Source organism: Babylonia areolata, chromosome 8, assembly GCF_041734735.1.
Source record: "Babylonia areolata isolate BAREFJ2019XMU chromosome 8, ASM4173473v1, whole genome shotgun sequence".
Lineage (NCBI taxonomy): Eukaryota > Metazoa > Mollusca > Gastropoda > Neogastropoda > Buccinidae > Babylonia > Babylonia areolata.
The window spans coordinates 43879174-43901663 of NC_134883.1; the positions used below are offsets into that span (position 1 = coordinate 43879174).

Sequence of the window (22490 nt, forward strand, 5' to 3'; positions counted from 1 at the left end):
TGTCACAATAAACTCAATATACAGCAAGACGATTACTCACAATTAACGCACACAACCAAACGACCATCAACACTAGAATGCGCCAGTCTTTCCACTGTTTGATTTGACATGGTTCATGTTCACTATCGTATCGAATTGAAACCAAATCAAATATGACACCAATTTTACAGTGAATACGATCACAATTCGCACGTAGGGCATGAAAAAACAGATCAACATCTGAGTTGAGGATAAATTCATGGTGCAAAAATAGAGAAATCAGAAAAGTGAAATGATCATCGCCTTCCAATCTTTTCGAACTTGAAAAGCAAGATGGGGGTTAGGACTGAAAGCAGGGCTAGCAGACTGGACTCTGACTGAACATATTGATGAAATGGGGGCTTGACAACAGTGTACATTTCACGGAAGACTTCAGGGTTGTTAAAATTGTGTAAAAAAAAAAAACCCAAAAAATCCCCAAAACAAACAAACCCCAAGACCCATATGTTAGAGCAGACAAAGAGAGTAACTGAGCTGAGTCAACAAACACATAAAAACAAGTCAGATTCTGATCCAGTTTCCAAAGATATTGTCACTATTCAGAAAACAACATTTGGGGTTGACAGAACCATCATTCTGCACCGAACAATATGGAGAGCTTTCACTTTTTGGGGGATTACTGACATATGTGGTTTATTAAATATGTGTGCACTACACATATTCAAAATAACTTTTTTCTTTAAATTCAGGGTATGTGCAGTACACTGGCTTTCTTTACTTCAGAAGTATCAACCCTTAAAATAAATTTGTCCGCACAATCTTGAGATTCTGGCACTGTAAAGTGTAAAATCAATTCTCGTGAATATATCATCTTTGTTAAACCAAACACTGTCACTTTAACAAGTCTGAAAAAAAAACCCAAAAAACGATTTACTATTTGCTCAAATGTAAGAATGAATGAACAATAAATGCAGATGAACAATCAGGGATTAAAATTAAAAAAACCCACTCACTTCCATGATTTCATCCAGGGCAGATTTCGCCTTTCGTTTTTCGCCTGCTTTTTCTGACTTCTTTCCCAGCTTGGAGGTGGAGGACGAATCTGAAGATGACGTTGAAGAAGAAGAGGAGGAGGAGGAGGATGGCACTGGTGTTTCTGAAGACTGTGAGCTGGTAGAGGACTCCCTATGATCTTTGGGGGCTGGTTTCTTGAACGGATTGAAACCAAAGGGATTTTTTCTGGTGGGGAAAAAAAAAGATTCAAAGACATTAATTACTGTTTCAGAAGAATAAATTCAGTTGTTGGGTTTTTTTGTTTTGTTTTTTAAATGTCAAAATAATACATGCTTATCATCAGTTTACAAGAACAGATTAAATGGTATTTGATCATAATGCATATCAGTCATATCACACCACGGCAAGTAACAAAACCCAGCTTTGCTGACTAATAGCAACCAATATCTGTTGTTGTTTTTTACTTTCTTTTACAGTTCTTAATATAAGCCAGCTGGATCATTATCACACCAGTGCTGGAAACATGCGAAGGACAAACCATCCTCAAATTCAAAGGCAAGACAAAGACAAATAATTCCTTAAAAATCAAAGTTTTATATTCAAATGTAAATACATAACATACAATCACTGTTAATGAGAACTACACCATTCACTTTGTGTTATCTTTTTTTTTTTTTTTTTTTTTTGTCAATGAAGCGTGGTAAAAGTTCAGAGGTGCATCATCGTGAAGTCTGAATGCTTGATGATTTGACCAGTGCTCTGAATACAGAGGGCAGGCACACAGACTTTTGAGGGCTACCTTCTGGTTAAAATACACCTATAAGGCACAATGTTGCTGTTTCCACTTCCTCTGTCACCACTGACATTCATCAGAAGACGAGGCAAGTGTCAAGGTATAAGAAAACCCCCCCCCCCCCGTAAACCTTCACTTACGCAAGAGAAGATTCTTCCTTTTTGACTGTAGGCATGGTGAATGTCACTGGAACACAAAATACAGTCTAAAGAAACACACAAAATCACATATTTTCACTCTATTTGTCAAAAACAACAACAACAACAAATCTAAAGGAAGATGAACTCAATTCTGTTAACACCAATTCAATTTCTAACATGCTGAGTCCCCATGATAATCAGTTGGTTACATCAGTTAACTATTTTGGAGGGGGAAATGCAGTTCTGTGTTGCAATCATGCTGCAGTGAAGTAAATCCAAATTAGCATCTTACTACGAAGAAACCATCAGCAATGAACAATAATATTAATAACAATCAGTCATTACCTTTCACTCCATATGGGGATTTAAAATTCTACCAAAAAAACCCAAAACAAAACCAAAACAAACAAACAAACAAACAAAAAAACCAACAAAAAACCCAGCAATTGCACAGTCACCAGTTTAAACATGAATATGCATGTTTACAATAACACAGCAAAAACCATGCAGTCAAAGATAATGGAAGACTAATGCATACACACATAATATAATCAAAATATATATCATATACAATTCAACATCAAATATGATTAATTAACATAATATATTTAGAGTGGACGCAATTACAACCTTGCTGCATATTTGTTACCTGCAAACTGTCAGTGCAGAGATAAGTTTAAAATCTCATCACTGCCACCTCTCCTCCCATTCACTTTTATCCACAGTTGACCTCTCACCTTTCTCCTCGTCATCCTGTCGCTGAAGCTCAGTATACTCCACCACAGGTGTGTGTTTTGCAGTCTCTGCCGCTCGCTCAATCTGCTTCTGAATGAACTGCGAAGTGCGCTCTTCATCGTCCATGTCCATCTTCTCCTTGGCGCGGACTGCCTCTTGCTTCCTGATGGTCTCCGGGTCACGGTCGATGTACATCACGAACCAGCCCTTTTCTGTGTAGTCCACCGTGCACTTCCCTGTTGAATGAACACAAACGATCTACATACTGCATGAACCAGCCCTTGTCTGTGTAGTCCACCGTGCACTTACCTGTTGAACTAACACAAACGATCTATGTATTACACGAACCAGCCTTTTCTGTGTAGTCCACCGTGCACTTACCTGTTGAACTGACACAAACGATCTATGTACTGCACGAACCAGCTCTTTTCTGTGTAGTCCACCGTGCACTTACCTGTTGAACTAATACAAACGATCTGTGTGTTACACGAACCAGCCTTTTCTGTGTAGTCCACCATGCACTTACCTGCTGAACTGACACAAACGATCTATGTACTGCACGAACCAGCCCTTTTCTGTGTAGTCCACTGCGCACTTGCCTCGTTGAATGGACACATAAAAGCTACGCAATAGACCTTCAGCTTGTGTTGCACTTGCCTGTTCAATGAACACATAAAAGCTATGCAATAGACTTTCGGGGTGTTTAACAGTTAAAAAAAAAGAAAAGAACAAAAAGAGAGAGTAAAAGCTAAAATTATGATAGTGTACATTGCTTCTGTCATAAGACTCATATGCAAGTCTCAAATGAATGACATAAACAAACTGAGGATTTCCCCGTTTCACAATTACAAATAAGAAATTTCTTGGTTTGCTACACTGTACAGGTATATAATATATAAATGCCTGACAATTAAAACAGAACTTGTGTACTGGTTTGTTACTTCTTTGCCTTTAGTTCTGACAAAATAAGCTGCATTTTCGTCAAGTTGAGGAAAGCAAAACCAGTATGGATGAAAGCAATATTATTATATATATATATATATATATATATATATATACATACACATACAGGGCATCAAAATGATGCAGACTATTTTGCTGTATACTGGTTATACTTATATTGTAGTACAAGTTTCTATTTCATTTTTTGTAACCGAAGCCATGGAATCTTAATTATGTCTTCATGAAAATTTGCAAAAAAATGGTGAGCATTATAGCTGCTCTACAGACAGTACAGAACAAATGCCTAAAATGTCAGTATCAAGCAAAGAGTTTATGTACTGTGTGTGTGTGTGTGTGTGTGTGTGTGTGTGTGTGTGTGTGTGTGTGTGTGTGTGTGTGTGTGTGTGTGTGTGTGTGTGTGTGTGTGTGTGTGTGTTTGTGTGTGTGTGTGTGCCTCTCTATGTTACTTTTAAACAGATTAAATGAACACTTTTTATTATGAAAAGAAGTTTGTATAAAGGGAGGTTTTTTGTTTCTAAAAATGGATAGCACTTTAAGGTAAAGAAAAGTATTATAAAGTTCTACCAATCAGTACCTTCTCGACCAAGCCACTTGACAAAATCGGTGAGTGTTTCCCACATAGTGGAGTTCATGTGCACATGGTCTTTGTGGGCAATATATTCCTGGTACACAATGTTAGCATGAACCCTTTTTGTGCCAAATCTCCGCTTCAGCAGTTCACAGTAGCCCTCCTCAAATTCTCTGTAACACAAACAGCATTCTCATAATATATTATGTGGAATTATCTATTAGTTAAATTTAAAAAAAAAAAAATTCTTACACAATTTCAGTTTCTCAAGGAGGTGTTAATGTATTTGGACAAATCCATATATACACCATATATGCTATGCAGATGCCTGACAGCAGCATAACCCAACACACTTGTCAGGCCTTGAGTGCATGCACACACACACACACACACACACATATATATATATATATATATATCATATATATTATATATATATATTTGTGTACCTATCAGAGTGGATTTTTTTTTCAGAGTTTTGCCAGAGGACAACACTGCACCTGAACATACATGTATAACTATGATGCACATTCTCGCGCATGCACACACACACACACACACAGAGTTCAGATAGGTCTACTAGATGTGGTGCTCACTTACTTTGAAAAGGTGTCAACATATTCATCAGGGTTTTCAGCAAACAGCAGCAGTTGTCTCTGGTGAGACTCCGACATCATGTGACATTTGAATCCATTCTGCCATATGATAAAAAAAAGAGACATGATTCTCAGTGTCTGTTTATTACTTTATTAAAAAAGAAAAAGAAGAAAAGAAAAAGAAAGAACTCACTAGAACTAAATCATGCACCAACTAGTTACGCGCTAAAAAGTCTAATGGACAAATCCTCAAAATTCTCCAGTGTTTTCTAAAGGTTTGATGAGTAAAAACCTTGGCAAATTAACTTCATTAATTTAATCAATTGTGGAACCTTGACCAAACAACTGTTTAATAGCTTTACGGCTTGGTTTTGTCCCTACAGTTTACAAATACAACAATACTACCATTACAACAACTAAAGTACTATGATGCACTCATTACTTATCAAAGCATGTTGCGTTATACAGAATAATACAATAATCATTACATGGCTAAATTATATGCACACCATGACAGATACAGAAAAGTGCATGCACACCACACCTAATCATTAAAAAAAAGAAGTATATATATATATATATATCACAGACACACACACAGAGAAAGAAGCACTTATTCTATCGCTATTCCTATTTATAATAATAATAAAACCGACAAAGTTCCAACCCGCCTGTCATTTACCGCAACTCTGATCCGTGCTTCCTAGTAAATTCATAATTGATTACTTTATTCCTCGTCGATGGTCGATGTAAACAAAATCGATATTTCCCACACACACACTCACACACACATGTACACAACCACACAAATAAAAATAGGTCCACATGGAGACATACTGACAGACATGTTTCTGTGGTGAGACTGATGAATGTAAACTTTACCTCGTCCCGGCATTGTTTCTGACACATCTGACAGTACCATCTCAGCTTTTGAAGTCCTTTTGCTTTTATGCGGTTTGCAATAGCCTTTGGTGTGAGAAAACCTGGTTTCTCTTTGCCCATTGTCAAAACACAAATCTTGCCGTGAACAAAAACCAATAATACTGTGTACAACGAACTTGGCCAATATCAGAGTAGCCCCCCCTCATACAATGACTTATTACAACAAACAGAGGGAAACCTAATAAATGTTTCAATTTGTACTATCTACAGTGCAGATTGAAAATAAAATGAAAAATGATAAAACAAAATAAAACAAGAGAAAAAAAAGAACAAAATACATAAAACAAGCAGCAAAGAGAAAATCATATGATATTTTGTATCAGATCATTTATTTCTTTTGCATTGTGAGTGTTCTTCAGTTTACTTTTCAGGTCATTCCAAGTTTCTACTTAGTGCAGAATTTGGATGATCTCGCGCTTTGTTTTATTGTATTGTGTACCAAGGAGCGAGGTGACAGAATAGGTTAAGACACTTATCTGCCAATACAGTGTCCGTGAGGGTCTGGGTTCGAACCCCCGCGCAGCTCTCGTTCTTTCTCTAAGGTGGACAGGAAAACCACTGAGTAAAACTGCATGAGCGTCTATAGTCATTCGGATGACTGATACGATAAACCCAGATCCCGTGTGTAGTACGCGCTTTGCGCTCTGAAAAGGAAATCCGTGTCAACAAATGTGCTGTTCTCTGGCAAATTTCTGTATAACTATGTAAATGAAAACTTTTGACAAACTACGCAAAATTCTGCAGGAGAAATACACTCTGATACTCTGAGCAGGCACACGCATCTATATAAACATGCACTCAAGACCTGACAAGCCCAATGGGTTATGTTGCACTGATATCCTTTGTTTGATTGTTGTTGTTGTTGTTGATTTTTTGTTGTTTTGTTTTATATCAGTGGATATATGCTGCTGTCACTGAGGCATCGGCCAAGAAGATGTGATGTTAGGTAGCGTATCACTGATGTGTGAACTGTCCAAACACAGTAAGTGACGCTTCTTTGAGACTGAAGAATTACATTTTTTGACAATCTCTGTCTCTCTCTCTCTGTGTCTCTGTCTCTGTCTGTCTGTCTGTCTCTTTTTCCTCCGTCACGTGTCCGTGCGTGTGCTCCTGATTGTTAGTAAATTTAGTAAGTTTGTGTATTAATGTATTATGTCGTAGTAAAGAGACATCTTCACCACTCACTCTTATCAGACGGGAAGCTCTGTAACTGTAAGTGAAAGTAGAAACCGGTGGGTAGTTTCCGTTTCTTTTTTAATTCTCGTGTGCAGGTCTTTGCTACTATAAATAAGCAAATAATGAAATACATTACAGAAGCTCAGTGAGATCTGGTCCAGTACGGAGCAGACTGCTGGTCAATATATTGATCAAAAGGACGTGGAGATCCTCAGTCCCATCGTATTTGTGTCAAAATTTGTATTTGCATTTCTTTTTAACACAACAGATTTCTATGTGTGAAATTCGGGCTGCTCTCCCCAGGGAGGGCGCGTCGCTACACTTCAGTGTCACCCATTTTTTGTATTTATTCCTGCGTGCAGTTTTATTTGTTTTTCCTATCGAAGTGGATTTTTCTACAGAATTTTGCCAGTAATAACCCCTTTGTTGTGAATTCTTTTACGTGCGCTAAGTGCATGCTGCACACGGGACCCCGGTTTATCGTCACATCCGAATGACTAGCGTCCAGACCACCACTCAAGATCTAGTGGAGGGGAAGAAAATATCGGCGGCTGAGCCATGATTCGAACCAGCGCGCTCAGATTCTCTCGCTTCCTAGGCCATCACTCCACATTCGTCGCATGGTTGAAACACTGACTTGACTTGTACGACGTTTGAGGCCCCGTTAAAAGGCCTGGGTATGGATACTTTTTGCTGTCTAATTAAATCTTAAAAGTTGTTGTCAAAACATCACTGCCATGGCATCTTAGTCACATAACTGCACATTTCACATTGTGTATCAATCAACATACCACTTCTCTTCTTTTGCAGCATTGAGGTGGCCCCTAAAGTCTGACATAGTTACTAAGTGGCAGGCACGTTTGGGCTCATGAATCTGTCCTTTCCATCACGTTTTTTTTTTTCTTTCTCAGTAGAAGTGGTGTAGCATGTAGTAATCTGGCTGCATGCTTTGATAGCTCCTTAAAACTGGAGTTTCTTTGTTGTTGTTGTTGCTCCTGTTCTGTCCACATATACAGACGTGCGTGTGTGTGTGTGTGTGTGTGTGTGTGTGTATGCACATGAATGTTCCATGGAGCTCATGTCTGTGAAATATTGTAAGCAATAATTATTTGATGTGTGTGTGTTGTGCGTGTGTTTGTGTGCATGCATGCGTGTATTTGCAATAAATGTCAAGACGGTGTCAATAACAATGTCATCCATTGAACAGAATAAGTTTTGAGTCATTCTGGTATTTTTTTTCTATCCTTACTATATTCTTTGTTTCATGTTTTTGTTTTGTTTAGTGTTTCTTTATTATTCGACATTTGAAGTATAGATAAATGGTTGAACAGGTTACAGGTGTAATGTTTTCTTATATTTTTTTAACAGGACACAGTGACACTTTTCAGTGGGCATCGCTTCGCATGTCGCTGCCAAAAGTATCTTGGTTCTTTGGACGTTCCATAAAGATACTGAAAGCTGACAGAATACACTTTTGTGCTTCCTGGAGAATGGCATCAACTAACGTTAGTAAGGATGCTGTGACGTCGGCACACGCCGGTCAGTGTTCAGGGAAGTCACTGGTGGGTGTGTGCCAGATGACAAGCACTGCGGACAAAGAAGCAAACTTTGCTGTGTGTCGTTCGCTGATTGAACAAGCAAGGAAGCAAGGTGTACAGGTAAACTGGTTCGACTTTGAAACGGATTATGAATTAGATGTTGCTGTGAGATAGGGATGATATTTTGTTATATAAGAAACACACACACACACACACACACACACACACATGTATGTATGTAATATATATATATGTATATTTGTATGTATGTGTGTATATATATATATATATTTTTTTTTTAACATGATGTCTATTGCACATTTGTATATTGCCCTTTCTTTTTAAGAGCTCAGGGCGCTTTACACAAAAGAAAAAGTTAGAAATTACATATGCCACTCGTGACCACTCTCCCACCTCTTCCCCCCTCTCCAGGTTCTGTTCTTTTAGTTTTACTGTATGTGGTTCATATATGAGCCTGGGTGATATAAAAGCTAAATCACTTGTCAAAGTCATCCAAAATATATGTCCAATGTACCTTTATTGTATAAAGTTTCATTGTATAGAAAATATAATCATTGCCAGAACTTAGCATGCAGCATAGCTTCAGATCTCAAACTTCGAAGCAGAATTCTGTGAAACCTGCCTTAGGCAGTATGTACCCACAAACAGTGACTGACCAACTAAAGGAGAGAGAGAGAGAGAGAGAGAGAGAGAGAGAGAGAGAGAGAGAATGTAGTCTGATCCAGTGATTGGAAAATTTTCATTTGCACAATTATGTGAGTAATTATGCATTTCCTTGTAAAGCATTAGAAATAACACGTTTCTTAATCATGCTTATAAGCATTTTCACTATTTTCTATGAATTATGAACTTGATATTCTTGACATATTCACATGTATACATACATACATACATAAAATGTACATGATATAAATAATACAATGTGATGCTTTTGTCCAGATGGTGTTTCTGCCAGAGGCGTGCGACTATATTGCAGACTCAAAAGAAAAGTCTGTGGCAATGGCAGAGTCTCTTGATGGTGATCTTGTGTCTCGATACCGTGATGTCGCTCGTCAGAATCAGCTTTGGCTGTCCGTGGGTGGTTTTCATCAAAAGGTATGCAGTATAAACTCAAATAAAGAAACCAGTAAAGAGTATTTTTCCCTACTATACACATATTTGTATGCATGAAGACACTTACAAACTTGCTTGCTTGCATGAAGACATTTACAAACTTGCTTGCATGTTTTGTGTTATGTATATGAACATGATACTGTTATACACAGTGATTACACACACACACACATTCTTACTCATGCTCACTTCCACACACACACACACACACACACACACACACACACACACACACACACATACACACACACATACACACACACACACACTCACTCACTCACTCACACATGCTCACTCATACTCACACACACACACACACACACTCAGACTCACACACACACATGCTTACACATAGAGAATGAATACAGTTACTGCAACTGTTGTTATAAGCTGCATGTCATTTCTCCATTGTGGATAGAATTTGGTAATGTCTCACTGAATACTCAGTGATGCTGTGGAAGGAAACTGCGCCTCAACACATCTTGTTTTCATCACATTGCTGTGCCCAGTGAGCATTTATACAGAGGTGTGTGTGTGTGTGTGTGTGTGTGTGTGTGTTTGTGTGTGTGTGTGTGTGTGTGTGTGTGTGTGTTTGTGTGTGTGTGTGTGTGTGCAGGGCTTGTTTGATATACATAGTATTTATTGTGCTTGCTTTCTTTTGTATAGATCAAGTCCTTCAACATAAGCTGTAGATCTGACAGTGAGTGCCTGAATTTGACAGGCTTCTTTCATTTATGTATTGAATTATGAACTAATTAGGAATGCCAAATGTGGTGGTTAATGTCCTAGAATTGTTCTGCTGGACATTAAGAAAAATCCTTTTCTTAATGTTTAGTGACAGTGTTAAGCTGGATATACTGGAGGCACAAGCAGTAAGGTTTATAAATGAATGATCAAGTTTATGAATTGAAAAGGGACAGTCACAGATTTAGCTTATGATGTGTTCGTTTTTTATCTTTTTATTTTATTTTATTTTATTTTATTTTTTTACCCTTTTCCCTATTTATTCAACCTTACTTTGTTTGACGCACTTTGCCGAGACTGAGATGATTAACAACATTTTCTGACAATGCAAAATAATTTCTTGTGTCTTGGAAACCTTATCTCACTAGAACAGGTAAAACAGCACCGGTTTCTTGCATGTCATAAACTGCTTCTGCTGTTACTATGGTTTCCACTTTTAGCTATGACTGCTGCTGATGCTGCAACCACAACAACTACTACTTTTACTGGAACTGTTTAGTCAATGCTGTCATTTTACAATGTGGCGGCAAAACAGAATTGAAACGCAGCAAACAGCCAATCAGTTTGTCTCACCAGGATGCGGAAAATAGCAGCAACAGAGTTCACAACACACACCTGGTCATTGACAGCCAGGGAAACATCGTAGCCACCTACGACAAATCCCACCTCTTTGACCTTGACCTGCAAGGTCGGCTGCGGCTGTGTGAGAGCGACTACACTGTTCCGGGGAAAAGCATTGTGACTCCAGTCGAAACGCCCGTTGGGAAGGTGGCTTTGTCCACCGTATCCTTTTTTTTTTAAAAGTCAGTGTTTTCTCTTCCGTTTTTCATTTGTATCGTGTAAGAGCTTGGTACCCGCTCATGGTAATAACAACAATACTACTACTACTACAACTACTGCTACGACTACTACTACTACTACTTCTACTGCTACTCCTACTTATACTACTGATATAATGATTATGATAATTATGATGATCATAATAATGCTGATGAAGATAAGAGGAAGGATAAGAATGGTAAGAATAAGAATGCTACTACTACTACTGCTAATGAATTGTTAGAGTGCCTTTCCAGGGAAAAAAAAAACCCTTTCTTTTGGTGGTCATTATAAACATGTAAAAACTGGTGATTAAAATATGCATTAAAACACTAAAACAAGAAACTTACCTGCATTACCCTGCACAGACATTCAACCAAACACTTGCTGGCCTTTCGTGAGCAGGGTTGATGCGTGCTTTCACAGAACGATAAATTGCACTTTAGCAAGGAAATAAAGAAATGTGTGATCAAGTCGCTTGCTTGGCCTTGAGAGAAATGCTTCTTTCTCTTTGTTTTGCGAGCTGTACCCCGTTGTTCGTTTTTGTCATTTCATAACTTTTTTTTTTTTTTATTCATTTGTTTTGCATTTTAGTGTGAGCCGTTGACACAAGAAGAGTTTTTGCATTTCTAGTACTGTCAGGCCTGATATTGAATTAATCAAGCTGCTTCTTTAACAAGCGATCAGAATTGCTTCTTTCTCTAGACGGTTGCAATACCCAAGTGGTTAAACCGTTGGACTTTCAATCTGAGGGTCCCTGGTTCGAATCATGATGACGGCGCCTGGTGGGTAAAGGGAAGAGATTTTTCCCATCTCCCAGGTCAACATATGTGCAGACCTGCTAGTGCCTGAACCCCCTTTGTGTGTATATGCAAGCAGAAGATCAAATACGCACGTTAAAGATCCTGTAATCCATGTCAGCGTTCGGTGGGTTATGGAAACAAGAACATACCCAGCATGAACACCCCTGAAAATGGAGTATGGTTGCCTACACGGTGGGGTAAAAACGGTCATACATGTAAAAGCCCACTTGTGTACATACGAGTGAACGTGGGAGTTGCAGCCCACGAATGCAGAAGAAGAAGAAGAAGAAGCTTCTTTCTCTTTGTTTTTTGAGGTATTACCCTGTTGTTTGTTTTTGTCATTATAAGTTTGTTTCTTTATTCAATTGTTTAGTATCTTGGTGTGTCAGCTGTGGGCCCAAGAAGATTTTTGTATTTCTAGTTCTCTGAGGCCTGATACTGAATTAAAACTTCTTTAATAAGTGATCAGTGCTATGACGTCCGCTTCCCAGAGCTATCTATAGCGCTGACACAGCAAGGAGCCGACATTTTGACCTTCCCATCAGCGTTCACACTGACCACTGGCATGGCACACTGGGAAGTGTTGCTACGTGCGCGTGCCATTGAAAACCAGTGCTACGTTGTGGCAGCTGCCCAGACAGGAAAACACAACGCCAAGCGCACATCTTACGGACATGCCATGGTAAAGACTTTAGTAGTATTTAGTAGTAGTAATACTGTGCGAATGAGCCAGATCTAGATCATAGATTATGATGTCTGTTTTGAGACAAGCGTTTATGGCTTTGTGTGTGTGTGTGTGTGTGTGTGTGTGTGTGTGTGTGTGTGTGTGTGTGTAAGTTGGTGATTTCTGTTTTATACAAGTGCTTATGTCATTGATTGTGTGTGTGTTTGTGATTAACGTGCGTATTTGATCTTCTGTGTGCATATACACACAAATCTTCTGTGTGCATTTACACATCTTCTGTGTACATGTACACACAAATCTTCTGTGTGCATATACACACAAAGGGGGTTCAGGCACTAACAGCTCTGCACATAGACTGACCTGGGAGATCGGAAAAATCTCCACCCTTTACTCACCAGGCTCTGTTACCCAGATTCAAACTCGAGACCCTTAGATCTCTGTGACTTTACCTGCCGCGTTTTCCGTGCAGATAGTGGACCCCTGGGGGACGGTTGTGGCACAGTGCAGGGAGGGGACTGACCTGGCTGTGGGAGAGATAGATCTGAACTACCTGCTGAAGGTTCGTCAGGAAATGCCGGTGCAGACTCACCGACGCCATGATCTCTACCCTCAGGTCTTTCCACTCAGGTGCAGTGCAGGTGAGAGTTGTTGTGTTTCAGTTTCAGTCTTAAGGAGGTGTCTGAAAGTTGGAAACGATTCAACAAAGTTGAAAAAGAGCACTTATTGGATTCGTGTGAATTCATATTCATTAAACTTCTTCTTCTGCGTTCACTCGTATGCACACGAGTGGGCTTTTACGTGCATGACCGTTTTTACCCCACCATGTAGGCAGCCATACTCTGTTTTCGGGGGTGTGCATGCTGGGTATGTTCTTGTTTCCATAACCAACCGAATGCTGACATGGATTACAGGATCTTTAACATGCATATTTGATCTTCTGCTTGCATATACACACGAAGGGGGTTGAGGCTCTAGCAGGTCTGCACATATGTTGACCTGGGAGATCGTAAAAATCTCCACCCTTTACCCACCAGGTGCCGTCACCATGATTCGAACCCGGGACCCTCAAATTGACAGTCCAGCGCTTTAACCACTCGGCTAATGCGCCCGTCTATATTCATTAAACATTATTTTTGTTTTTGCAGTTCTGTGAACCATTCTAATTTGAAGCCAAGTAGGAAGGTGGCTGAACGGTTAAAACGTTTATCTGTCAGAACAGTGTCTGTGATGGTCCGAGTTTGAATCCCAGTCGATCCCTGTCCAAAAAGTTTGACTGGAAAATCAAACTGAACGTCTAGTCATTTGGATGAAATGATAAACCAAGGTCCTGTGTGCAGCAAGCACTTAGTTTCAGTTTCAGTTGCTCAAGGAGGCTTCACTGCATTCGGACAAGTCCATATACGCTACACCACATCTGCCAAGCAGAGGCCTGACCAGCAGCGTAACCCAACGCGCTTAGTCAGGTCTTAAGGGGAAAAAAAAAAGAACTACTACTACTACTACTAATATGTAAAAGGCGCAAAAACTTGATGAAGTCAACTATAAGCGTGCAAGCACTTAGTTACACTAAAAATAGAACCCATGGCAACATAAGTGCTGTCCTCTGGCAAAGTTATGTTGAAAAAATCCACTCTGATAGGTATATATATGCATGCACTAAAGGCCTGACAAAGCACATTGGGTTATGCTGCTGGTCAGGTGTCTGCTTCGTGGTGTAGCGTATATGGGTTTGTCCAAACACAGTGACGCCCCCTTGAGAAATTGAAACTGAAGCGAGGATGCATGTATGTTTGTGTTTGTATTTAGTCTGGTCTGGATTTTCAAAACTGTTTGAACTTTCATTGTTTCTTTTCTCTTTTTTGTTTTTTATTTTTTTGGGCTCCATTTGTCCATGGCTAGAACTAATTTAACTCTCCAAAACGTTCTTTTGCAAAAAAAACAAGTTGTGAACATTGTTGCTGTAACTATTGCTTTCTGAAGGATTCGTTTACGAGAAATACTTGATTCAACAGCATTGTTCAGTGTGTGTGTTTTCTTTTTGTTTCTTTTCCAGACGGACTTGATGAACAAGAAGAATACCAGTTTGGCCATATAAACCTGGAGTCGACCTGTGTGTTTGCTCGCTCGGCTCTTTCTTTTGCTTTTGTCAACATTAAACCAGTTCTACCAGGACGTATCCTTGGCTTTATCAGTGTGTGTGTGTGTGTGTGTGTGTGTGTGTGTGTGAGAATTTGTTGTCTGTGTAATGTTTGTTTTAATTGTACGATTTACTCCTGGAAACAGTTTTTGAAGATAGAAAGATAGTACCGTGAGAGTTAAATTTATCAGTGTATTCTCTGCTCTTCCGTAGATGTAAGATGTATATGAAGGTGAAATACTGTGCTGAACAATATAGTGGAGTTACACAAGATCAAGTTAACAAATCACCCTTTCAGCTGCTACGTAAGTCTAAGACTCGTCAAAAGCTCCATTTGTGTTTGTTTTGACTAATTTTCATCTTGAGTTATATTCTCTTTTTTTTAAATTTTTATTTTTTATCATGAAGACATGAGCATTTTGTTTTGACAAAGTATTTTTTTTTTTTTTTTTTTTTTTTTTAGGTATCTTTTGTTTTTTTGCAGGTGTTTTTTGACAGGGTGTCTTTTTTTTTTTTTTTTTTTTTTTCAGATTGCTAAGTAGTAGTCTGTAGAACTTTCCTGTATTAATGACAGGTAATTTCTGTTTATATATCATAATTATAATACTTGAATCTTCACAATAGTTTTGCTTAGGAAGATATGGATTTTATCAACTAGTTACAGAAAAAAGATAAAATGCATTATTCATAAATCTGTTTGCCATGGAATTAAAAAAATTTTTTTTTAATTAGATTATGACTTGTTGGAATATGTTAGTCACAAATCTCCTTCCCATGTATTTATTGTCTCTGTAGAAAAATCCACTCTGATAGGTACACAAATACAAGCATGCACTCAAGGCCTCGACTAAGTATGTTGGGTTATGCTGCTGGTCAGGCATCTGCCTGGCAGATGTGGTGTAGTGTATAATTAGTGATTGGTCCGATCGCAGTGACGCCTCCTTGAGAAACTGAAACTGTTCATGACAGTTTGGAAACATATCTCTGTAGTCATCAATATTGCTGTGAACACATCATTCTTATGTGGCGCTTCACCAGAGGCAAGTCATTGTGGTGGTTGTTTTTTGTTTTTTCTGTTGGATAGCATAATGTTATCATATGTCTATGTTCAGTTACAGTGTGGTGATATACACCTATCTTTTCTGATTATTGTATGTCCGGTTTACTTCAGTTTAACTCTTATCACCACCAGGTTTCTGTGTGAAATACGCTCCCCTGCTCCAAATATTTCAGAAAGGATGCTCTCAGCCACAGACTTCGGTTCATGTCAAAACAGCACAATGGACTTTGTTCACTTCAAACTCCAACAGGTGGCAAAGGTTAGTCATGGTTCTTCTGGTGGGAAACTGGCTGCAGCCGTCAAGCTTTGTTACAGTATGAAAAATGATCTTGTCAACATGACCCCTCAGTGTCGACAGAAGCTGCCTATGGCGGTGCACTGTCTTGTCAGCTGAAGTCGCCTATGGCGGTGCACTGTCTTGTCAGCTGAAGTCGCCTATGGCGGTGCACTGTCTTGTCAGCTGAAGTCGCCTATGGCGGTGCACTGTCTTGTCAGCTGAAGTCGCCTATGGCGGTGCACTGTCTTGTCAGCTGAAGTCACCTATGGCGGTGCACTGTCTTGTCAGCTGAAGTCACCTATGGCGGTGCACTGTCTTGTCAGCTGAAGTCACCTATGGCGGTGCACTGTCTTGTCAGCTGAAGTCACCTATGGCGGTGCACTGTCTTGTCAGCTGAAGTCGCCTATGGCGGTGCACTGTCTTGTCAGCTGAAGTCACCTATGGCGGTGCACTGTCTTGTCAGCTGAAGTCGCCTATGGCGGTGCACTGTCTTGTCAGCTGAAGTCGCCTATGGCGGTGCACTGTCTTGTCAGCTGAAGTCGCCTATGGCGGTGAAAGAGTTAAGTATGTTTACTGTGATATTGTATATATAGAACTGTGATTATTGCATGTGCATGACTGTGATTATTGTACGTATGGTTTTGACTGTAATCATTCCATGTGGTTTTACTGTGATTATTGTATGTGTGGCTTACTTTAATATTTAAACACTTCCATTCCTTTTTTTTAGTAGTGTAAAAAACAACAACAAACACATACTGAATGACTGTGGTTCTCATGTATTGGTCACATGCTTTGCGCTTCAGATCAATTTCTCTTCTTGGATACAATAACATATGTAATCTGTATTGATTTTTCTCCTCTTGAATGTAATAACATATTATGTAGTCTGTATTGAATTTTGTTTTAAATGAGGTAAAAGAACAAAACGGGGAAAAAAAAGATGACCTTGACAGGCGGCAGACATGCTGGTGGCCTCCACACGCCCTGCTAAGCGTTTGAGTGACCTGACTCAGGCGGAGGTGTCCGATCTCTTCACCCTCGTGCAGCGGGTGTCCGACGTGGCTCAGAGCAAGTTCCACGCTTCCTCCGTCACTGTGGCCGTGCAGGATGGGCCAGATGCGGGCCAGACTGTCAAGGTGTGCATCTTCTTCTTCTTCTTCATTGTTTGTAGGCTGCAACTCCCACGTTCAGTCGTATGTACATGAGTAGGCTTTTACGTGTATGACTGTTTTTACCCTGCCATGTAGGCAGCCATACCCCCGTTTCCAGGGGTGTGCATGCTTGGTATGTTCTTGTTTCCATAACCCACTGAACACTGACATGGATAACAGGATCTTTAACGCACGTATTTGATCTTCTGCTTGTGTATACATATGAAGGGGGTTCAGGCAAAAGCATGTCTGCACATATTTTGACCTGGGACATCGGAAAAATTCCCATCCTTTACCCACCAGGCGCTGTTACCGGAGATTCGAATCTGGGACCCTCAGATTGAAAGTCCAACGCTTTAACCACTCGGCTATTGCACTGGTCGTATGTATCATGCTGAATTTTTTTGGCAGTAGTGCCACCCCTTCTCCGACACCCCTTCTTATACCCCCAAAGTGGAGTTACGTTTACGGTTCCATCGCCATTATGGCTGTTGGGGCAGTGAATTCATATCCATCGTGTCCAGGGCTCAGAGATGCCAGTTGTTACCATTTCGCTGTATTTTGTTACGCTCAGTCGCAGTTCATTCTGACGTTGTACCAACGTCAGAATTGTTCCAATGTGTTCATTATCGACTACATAGCGCGGTCACATGCTTTCCTGTTGTAACATTACCCAGGTGCTCTAAACCTATCGATCACAAGGCCAGGGCAGTCACTACTAACCTTGGTCTCACATGATGATGCTTAGGTAATTGTGTGCGTGTTTACATTGAAACAACATTGAGTGGACCAGTCAGCTTAATCGTAGCAGTTACATCGTGTTGCAGGTAGGCCTAAGTATTTGTATGCCTTGCAAATGTATGTTTGCTGATGTGGCTCGGAGTCTGAGTGTTCCTACCAAATTCAAAATGTTTTTACCAATTTTTTTTTTTTATTGTTCCTACAAATATTTGACAGGGGTTGGCATCTCTAGTTGCCTGGAAGGCCAAAGTGTACCAACGACTGTTGTGCCAGGCTGATAGTTTGATTCATTATAATTGCTTTCATTATTTACCCATTTGCCATGTTTTTTAGAGCATGAGATGCTGTTTCACTTCATGTCCCCTTTAAGCAGTGGTATATTTATTTTTGTTTGGTTTTTACATTAGCATTTATGTTGGTTTGAGAAAAAGGCTACTTTATTTTATTTATTTATTTTTCAGTTTATTTGAAATTTTTGGGGTCATTTTTTTATGAAATAAACTGGACAAGTTTTATGCCACATGATTCATAGTAAATAACTATGAACAGGTGATGGTCACAGTGCTGAAGTGAATTTTTCTCAACACAAAACGACAATGTGGTGCTTTTATCAGACCTAAAAGGTACATTACTGCTCTTGGTGGTGTGATAGCCAAGTGGTAACGAGTCCGCCAAGGAAGTGAGAGAATCTGAGCGCACGGAATCAAATCCCACTCTCTGCAAGTATTTTCTTTACCTCCACGAGACCTTGAGTGGTGGTCTGGATGCTAGTCATTCGGATGAGACGATAAACTGAGCTCCCATGTGTAGCATGCGAGTAGTGAATGTAAAAGAACTGATGGCAACATAAGGGTTGTCCCCAGCAAAGTTCTTTTGAAAAATCCACTTTGATAGAAAAAACATAAACGTTTGCCGGCAGAAAAAAAAAAAAGTTTATAAAGGTGGCACTGTACTGTCATGATGTGCTGTCAAGGGGAGAGTAGCCTGAATTTGACAAAGAGAAATCTGTTGTGACGAAAAAAAAGTAATACAGTACATTTTGTCTTGCTGACTTTCATGTTGACTTATGATTTCAGCATGTCCATGTTCATGTATTGCCAAGGACGCCTGGTGATTTGGAACAAAATGATGACATATATTATGAGGTAAGGAGTTACCATTTTTCAGAATGTTTGAACTCTAGTAGGCAAATTCTATAGTCTCATTCTTCTTAATTCCTTTTCATTTTTTTGTATAACGTTCTTTGTCCACAAATCAGATGATATTGAAAAGAGTGGTTTATCTATCTATCTCTCTCTATATATATTGTGTGTGGTAGTTAATGGTTCATATATCTTTGCCAAATCTATCTTTCCATGACAATAATTATGCATATGTGTGCATTTGCATGGTATGCATGAGTTTGGTCTTTTTCCTTCTTTTTTTTGTACATTTTTTGTGTGTGTTTGAGGTGCATTGGTACCACCTACAAACAGTACATTATTTGCCTGTGTATTGGCATATAGCCATGCTATGAAATGTATTAGCGTGGATGTATGTTTTCTTTGCATGTGCAGCTACAGAAACACGACAGGGATCTGTCGGCCAACTCTCCAGGCCTGCGCACAAAGGAGGAGATGGCAGAAGAGGCTGCGATGATGAGAACGGCAATGAAGGAATCGTCATGAGAAATGTTGCAGTTGTCTCGCTTTTTTTTTTTTTTTCCTGTGGTGAGACAACAACAAGAAACAAACAACGACAAAAAACAAACAAACAACCACCACCACCACCACAACGCACACACACACACACACACACACACACAAAGAACAAGGGGGAAGACCTGCAGATCAATAACTGGTATTGTAGTTGGTACGTACACACAGTCCTGTTGTTTCTGAAAAAAAAAGATTGTTTCAGAAAAGAAAAGATATTTCCTTACTGAGCATGTAACAATTTGAAATATGCTTGGATGGATATAGATTGATATTTTTGGCTCTTATGTTTACTCGTTCTGCTCTCTTGTGTTAGCCTCAGTCATGAATTTGATTTCAGTGACAAGCAATGCATAAAGCAGGAAATTGTATGATGGATTCCTGAGCGTTAGAACCCAAAACAGTACCCCCCCCCTCCACCCCCGCCTCCCATTCTGGTCTTTGAGCACTTTTTTCAAGAGTTCTGTAGCAAAGATTGGTATGTGTACACTTCAAGTTGTAAGGCAGACACAGTACAGCAGAGACCGAGAAAATGAATGACCTTACATTTGTGTTCTACTGCAGTGGTGAGATATTGTAAGGTAAGCAGTTAGGCCCTTGCTTCTGTTTGAAAAGCAAACACTTTACACAGACTGAAGGAATTGTTAACCAGAATTCCAGACTTGCACACAAAGTCATTGTTTAAGCGCTTTATATGTCTGCATTTTCTTCCATGTTTTACGATTTTTCTTGAGAGCATGCATTTAATTTACAAGTGTCAATGCCAGACTGTCAGTAGGAAATGCACACTTTTGCCAGCAGAACGGTTTCAGTTTCAGCAAATAGCATGGCAAGAGATTAAGTATTGATTACCTTGAGTGTTGGAGATGGATCTGTAACTGAAAGCAATCCATCAAAGTTAGCAGAAAGCCCGTTTCTGGCAAGTTTCCCTTCTCAGATTCCCTCTGTATTACGGTAATCAAGAATTTGAAACATGCTGCAGTTGTTTCTGAAAGCACCTGAATATCATCAGGGCCATCACCCTTTTGTGAACATTTGTTGTGTGTTTTTCGGCCCGTGGCCGGCTCCTACCCAGAGTTGGGTGTGCTGTGGGCTTAAATGGGGAGACTGGGACCACACAGTCGAGTGTCATCCACTTCAAGGATGTGTCTTTGGGTGTGTTGCTCTAATTATCTGACCAACACTGCAAGTGTCTGTATCTTTTGGGCCTGGTTAACACCGGGATATCATTATAACAGGAAGCGTAGTGTACTGCCTTGTCATGCAGTCCCAAACGAAAATGGTCCTCTATAGCAACATTGTCATCGTCATCCTCCTCCTCCATCATCATCAATATAAACAAAAAAGTCTCAAAGTCTGTGGCCTTTCATGCCCTGCTCTCATGGTGACCTCAGTTTCGATACCCCTCCACTTCCGTGCTTGGGGTGAGTCCTGTCAATGTCTTCAGTGTCAGCAGATTCATGGGAGGCTGTTGTTTTAGGGATGTGGTGGCGGACTCCATTCTGGTAGGGACGCTCACTCAGTCTAGCTCCGCGACTAAGCCATTATTGTTGTTAGTAGGGGGCTTAGTAGGTGGTGTCCAAAGTACGTTAAATCAGAACAGCACCACTGAACACCACCGAAGTGACTCAGCAGCAGTGCAGGGTCTCCTCCGGTGTGTGGCCTCCTGGCAACCTAACATCGATGGTTCCCTGCAGACTGTAGACGCTGGAACTGTGACGAACAAACCTGGGTGTGGCTGTGTATGGGGGAATCTAAATGAGCGGTGTGGGAGTAATGCCACTGAAACGGTGCGGATGATGGGGCAGCAAGAAAAAAAAAAAGAAAAAAAAAAAGTTGTATGACCTCAGAATCTTGGAATCAGGGGTGGGCAGAGGATGAAAATAGCATTGCTGTTTACTCTAGAAGTATTATTGCTCAGTCAACAAATTTACAAAAAAGTGGCTTAGTTTGTTTTGGTTTTTCTTTGTTTACATTAATAGTATTTATACAGTTTACATGCTTACCTGAGTTTTATTGCATTTGAGAAGTTTTGTTGGAATAAGATTCTCTTGTTGAAAATTTTTTTCATATAACTTTTAAAAAAATTTTTTTTACTTGTATTCAACAGATCAAGCATTTTGCTGTTGTTTGGGTTTTTGTTTTGGTTGTATTTTCTCAGATAACAGTCATACATACTGGATGAGAGACTGTAGTGCTGAACTTATAAATGGGTGGTTTATTCGCTTAGTTTTTAACCCCAAGGATATTTGTTTGAGGACTCTGGTGAAATAAATTAAGATGCATAATTTCAAACAGCTTGAAATCCTGATCATTATTGTGTAGTATTTATTATCATGCATCACCATTCTGTCTCAGAAATGTTGTTTTCAAACTGTATGTACAAGTTCCTTTTTCTTTTTTTTAATGTCACTTTTTTTGTTCAAGAGAGAGGGGTGGAGTGAGTGAGAGGGGGGGGTGGGGCGTTGGGGGGTGGGGGGGGGGGGGGGTGTGGACTGCTGAGGGACTTGGGATGTAAATGTTGGGGATATGGAGGAGGAAACTGTGTTGTCTTGCCAAAGTGAAGAACATGAGTACAGTGAGGTCAGAACATTTTAGATTAAAAAAAAAAAACACACACAAAAAACAACAACACTGAAATACATATCGCAGAAGTGTGTTTGTGACTTGTTATTATTCCAGTCAGAATCTGTATAAAAAAAAAAAAAATAAAAAAAAAAAAAAAAAGGAGGAAAAAAGATAAATCCACACCCAGATATCTTCGTTTTCCATTTAAAAGAAAAGGAGTAGGAGTGTAA

General features: G+C 39.6%; 2 protein-coding genes across 4 annotated transcripts in view; one reads left to right on the forward strand and one right to left on the reverse strand.

Moving 5' to 3' along the window:
* Positions 1 to 5854, reverse strand: part of LOC143285194 (DNA/RNA-binding protein KIN17-like) — a 15412-nt gene extending 9558 nt beyond the window's left edge. The window contains exons 1-6 of the mRNA XM_076592430.1: positions 5671 to 5854; positions 4793 to 4887; positions 4199 to 4365; positions 2664 to 2897; positions 1927 to 1972; positions 993 to 1218 (exon numbers count right to left, since the gene is read on the reverse strand). Of these exons, the coding sequence (XP_076448545.1) occupies positions 993 to 1218; positions 1927 to 1972; positions 2664 to 2897; positions 4199 to 4365; positions 4793 to 4887; positions 5671 to 5790 (888 nt within the window). The 5' untranslated portion in view covers positions 5791 to 5854. The remainder of the gene's footprint in view (positions 1 to 992; positions 1219 to 1926; positions 1973 to 2663; positions 2898 to 4198; positions 4366 to 4792; positions 4888 to 5670) is intronic.
* Positions 5855 to 6902: 1048 nt separating this feature from the next.
* Positions 6903 to 21774, forward strand: LOC143285195 (nitrilase and fragile histidine triad fusion protein NitFhit-like). 3 transcript variants are annotated; one of them, XM_076592432.1, is made up of 10 exons: positions 6903 to 6942; positions 8275 to 8564; positions 9405 to 9560; positions 10899 to 11105; positions 12414 to 12626; positions 13099 to 13267; positions 14683 to 14802; positions 17067 to 17242; positions 19075 to 19143; positions 19555 to 21774. In XM_076592432.1, exons 2-10 carry the CDS (start codon positions 8310 to 8312, stop codon positions 19663 to 19665), a joined length of 1476 nt encoding a protein of 491 aa, XP_076448547.1. In that variant the 5' UTR covers positions 6903 to 6942; positions 8275 to 8309; the 3' UTR covers positions 19666 to 21774. The 3 variants fall into 3 exon arrangements, with proteins under 3 accessions (XP_076448547.1, XP_076448546.1, XP_076448548.1); XM_076592431.1 differs by having other exon boundaries at positions 6913 to 6962; XM_076592433.1 differs by lacking the exon at positions 6903 to 6942 and adding an exon at positions 7319 to 7583.
* Positions 21775 to 22490: the final 716 nt, after the last annotated feature.

Excerpts from the sequence above, each read along its gene's own strand:
- LOC143285195 (XM_076592432.1), top strand. The coding sequence starts at position 8,310 with ATGTCGCTGCCAAAAGTATCTTGGTTCTTTGGACGTTCCATAAAGATA. Across the intron at positions 13,268-14,682 it reads TCCACTCAGGTGCAGTGCAG|ACGGACTTGATGAACAAGAA; the intron begins GTGAGAGTTGTT and ends TTTCTTTTCCAG. Across the intron at positions 19,144-19,554 it reads ATGATGACATATATTATGAG|CTACAGAAACACGACAGGGA; the intron begins GTAAGGAGTTAC and ends TTGCATGTGCAG.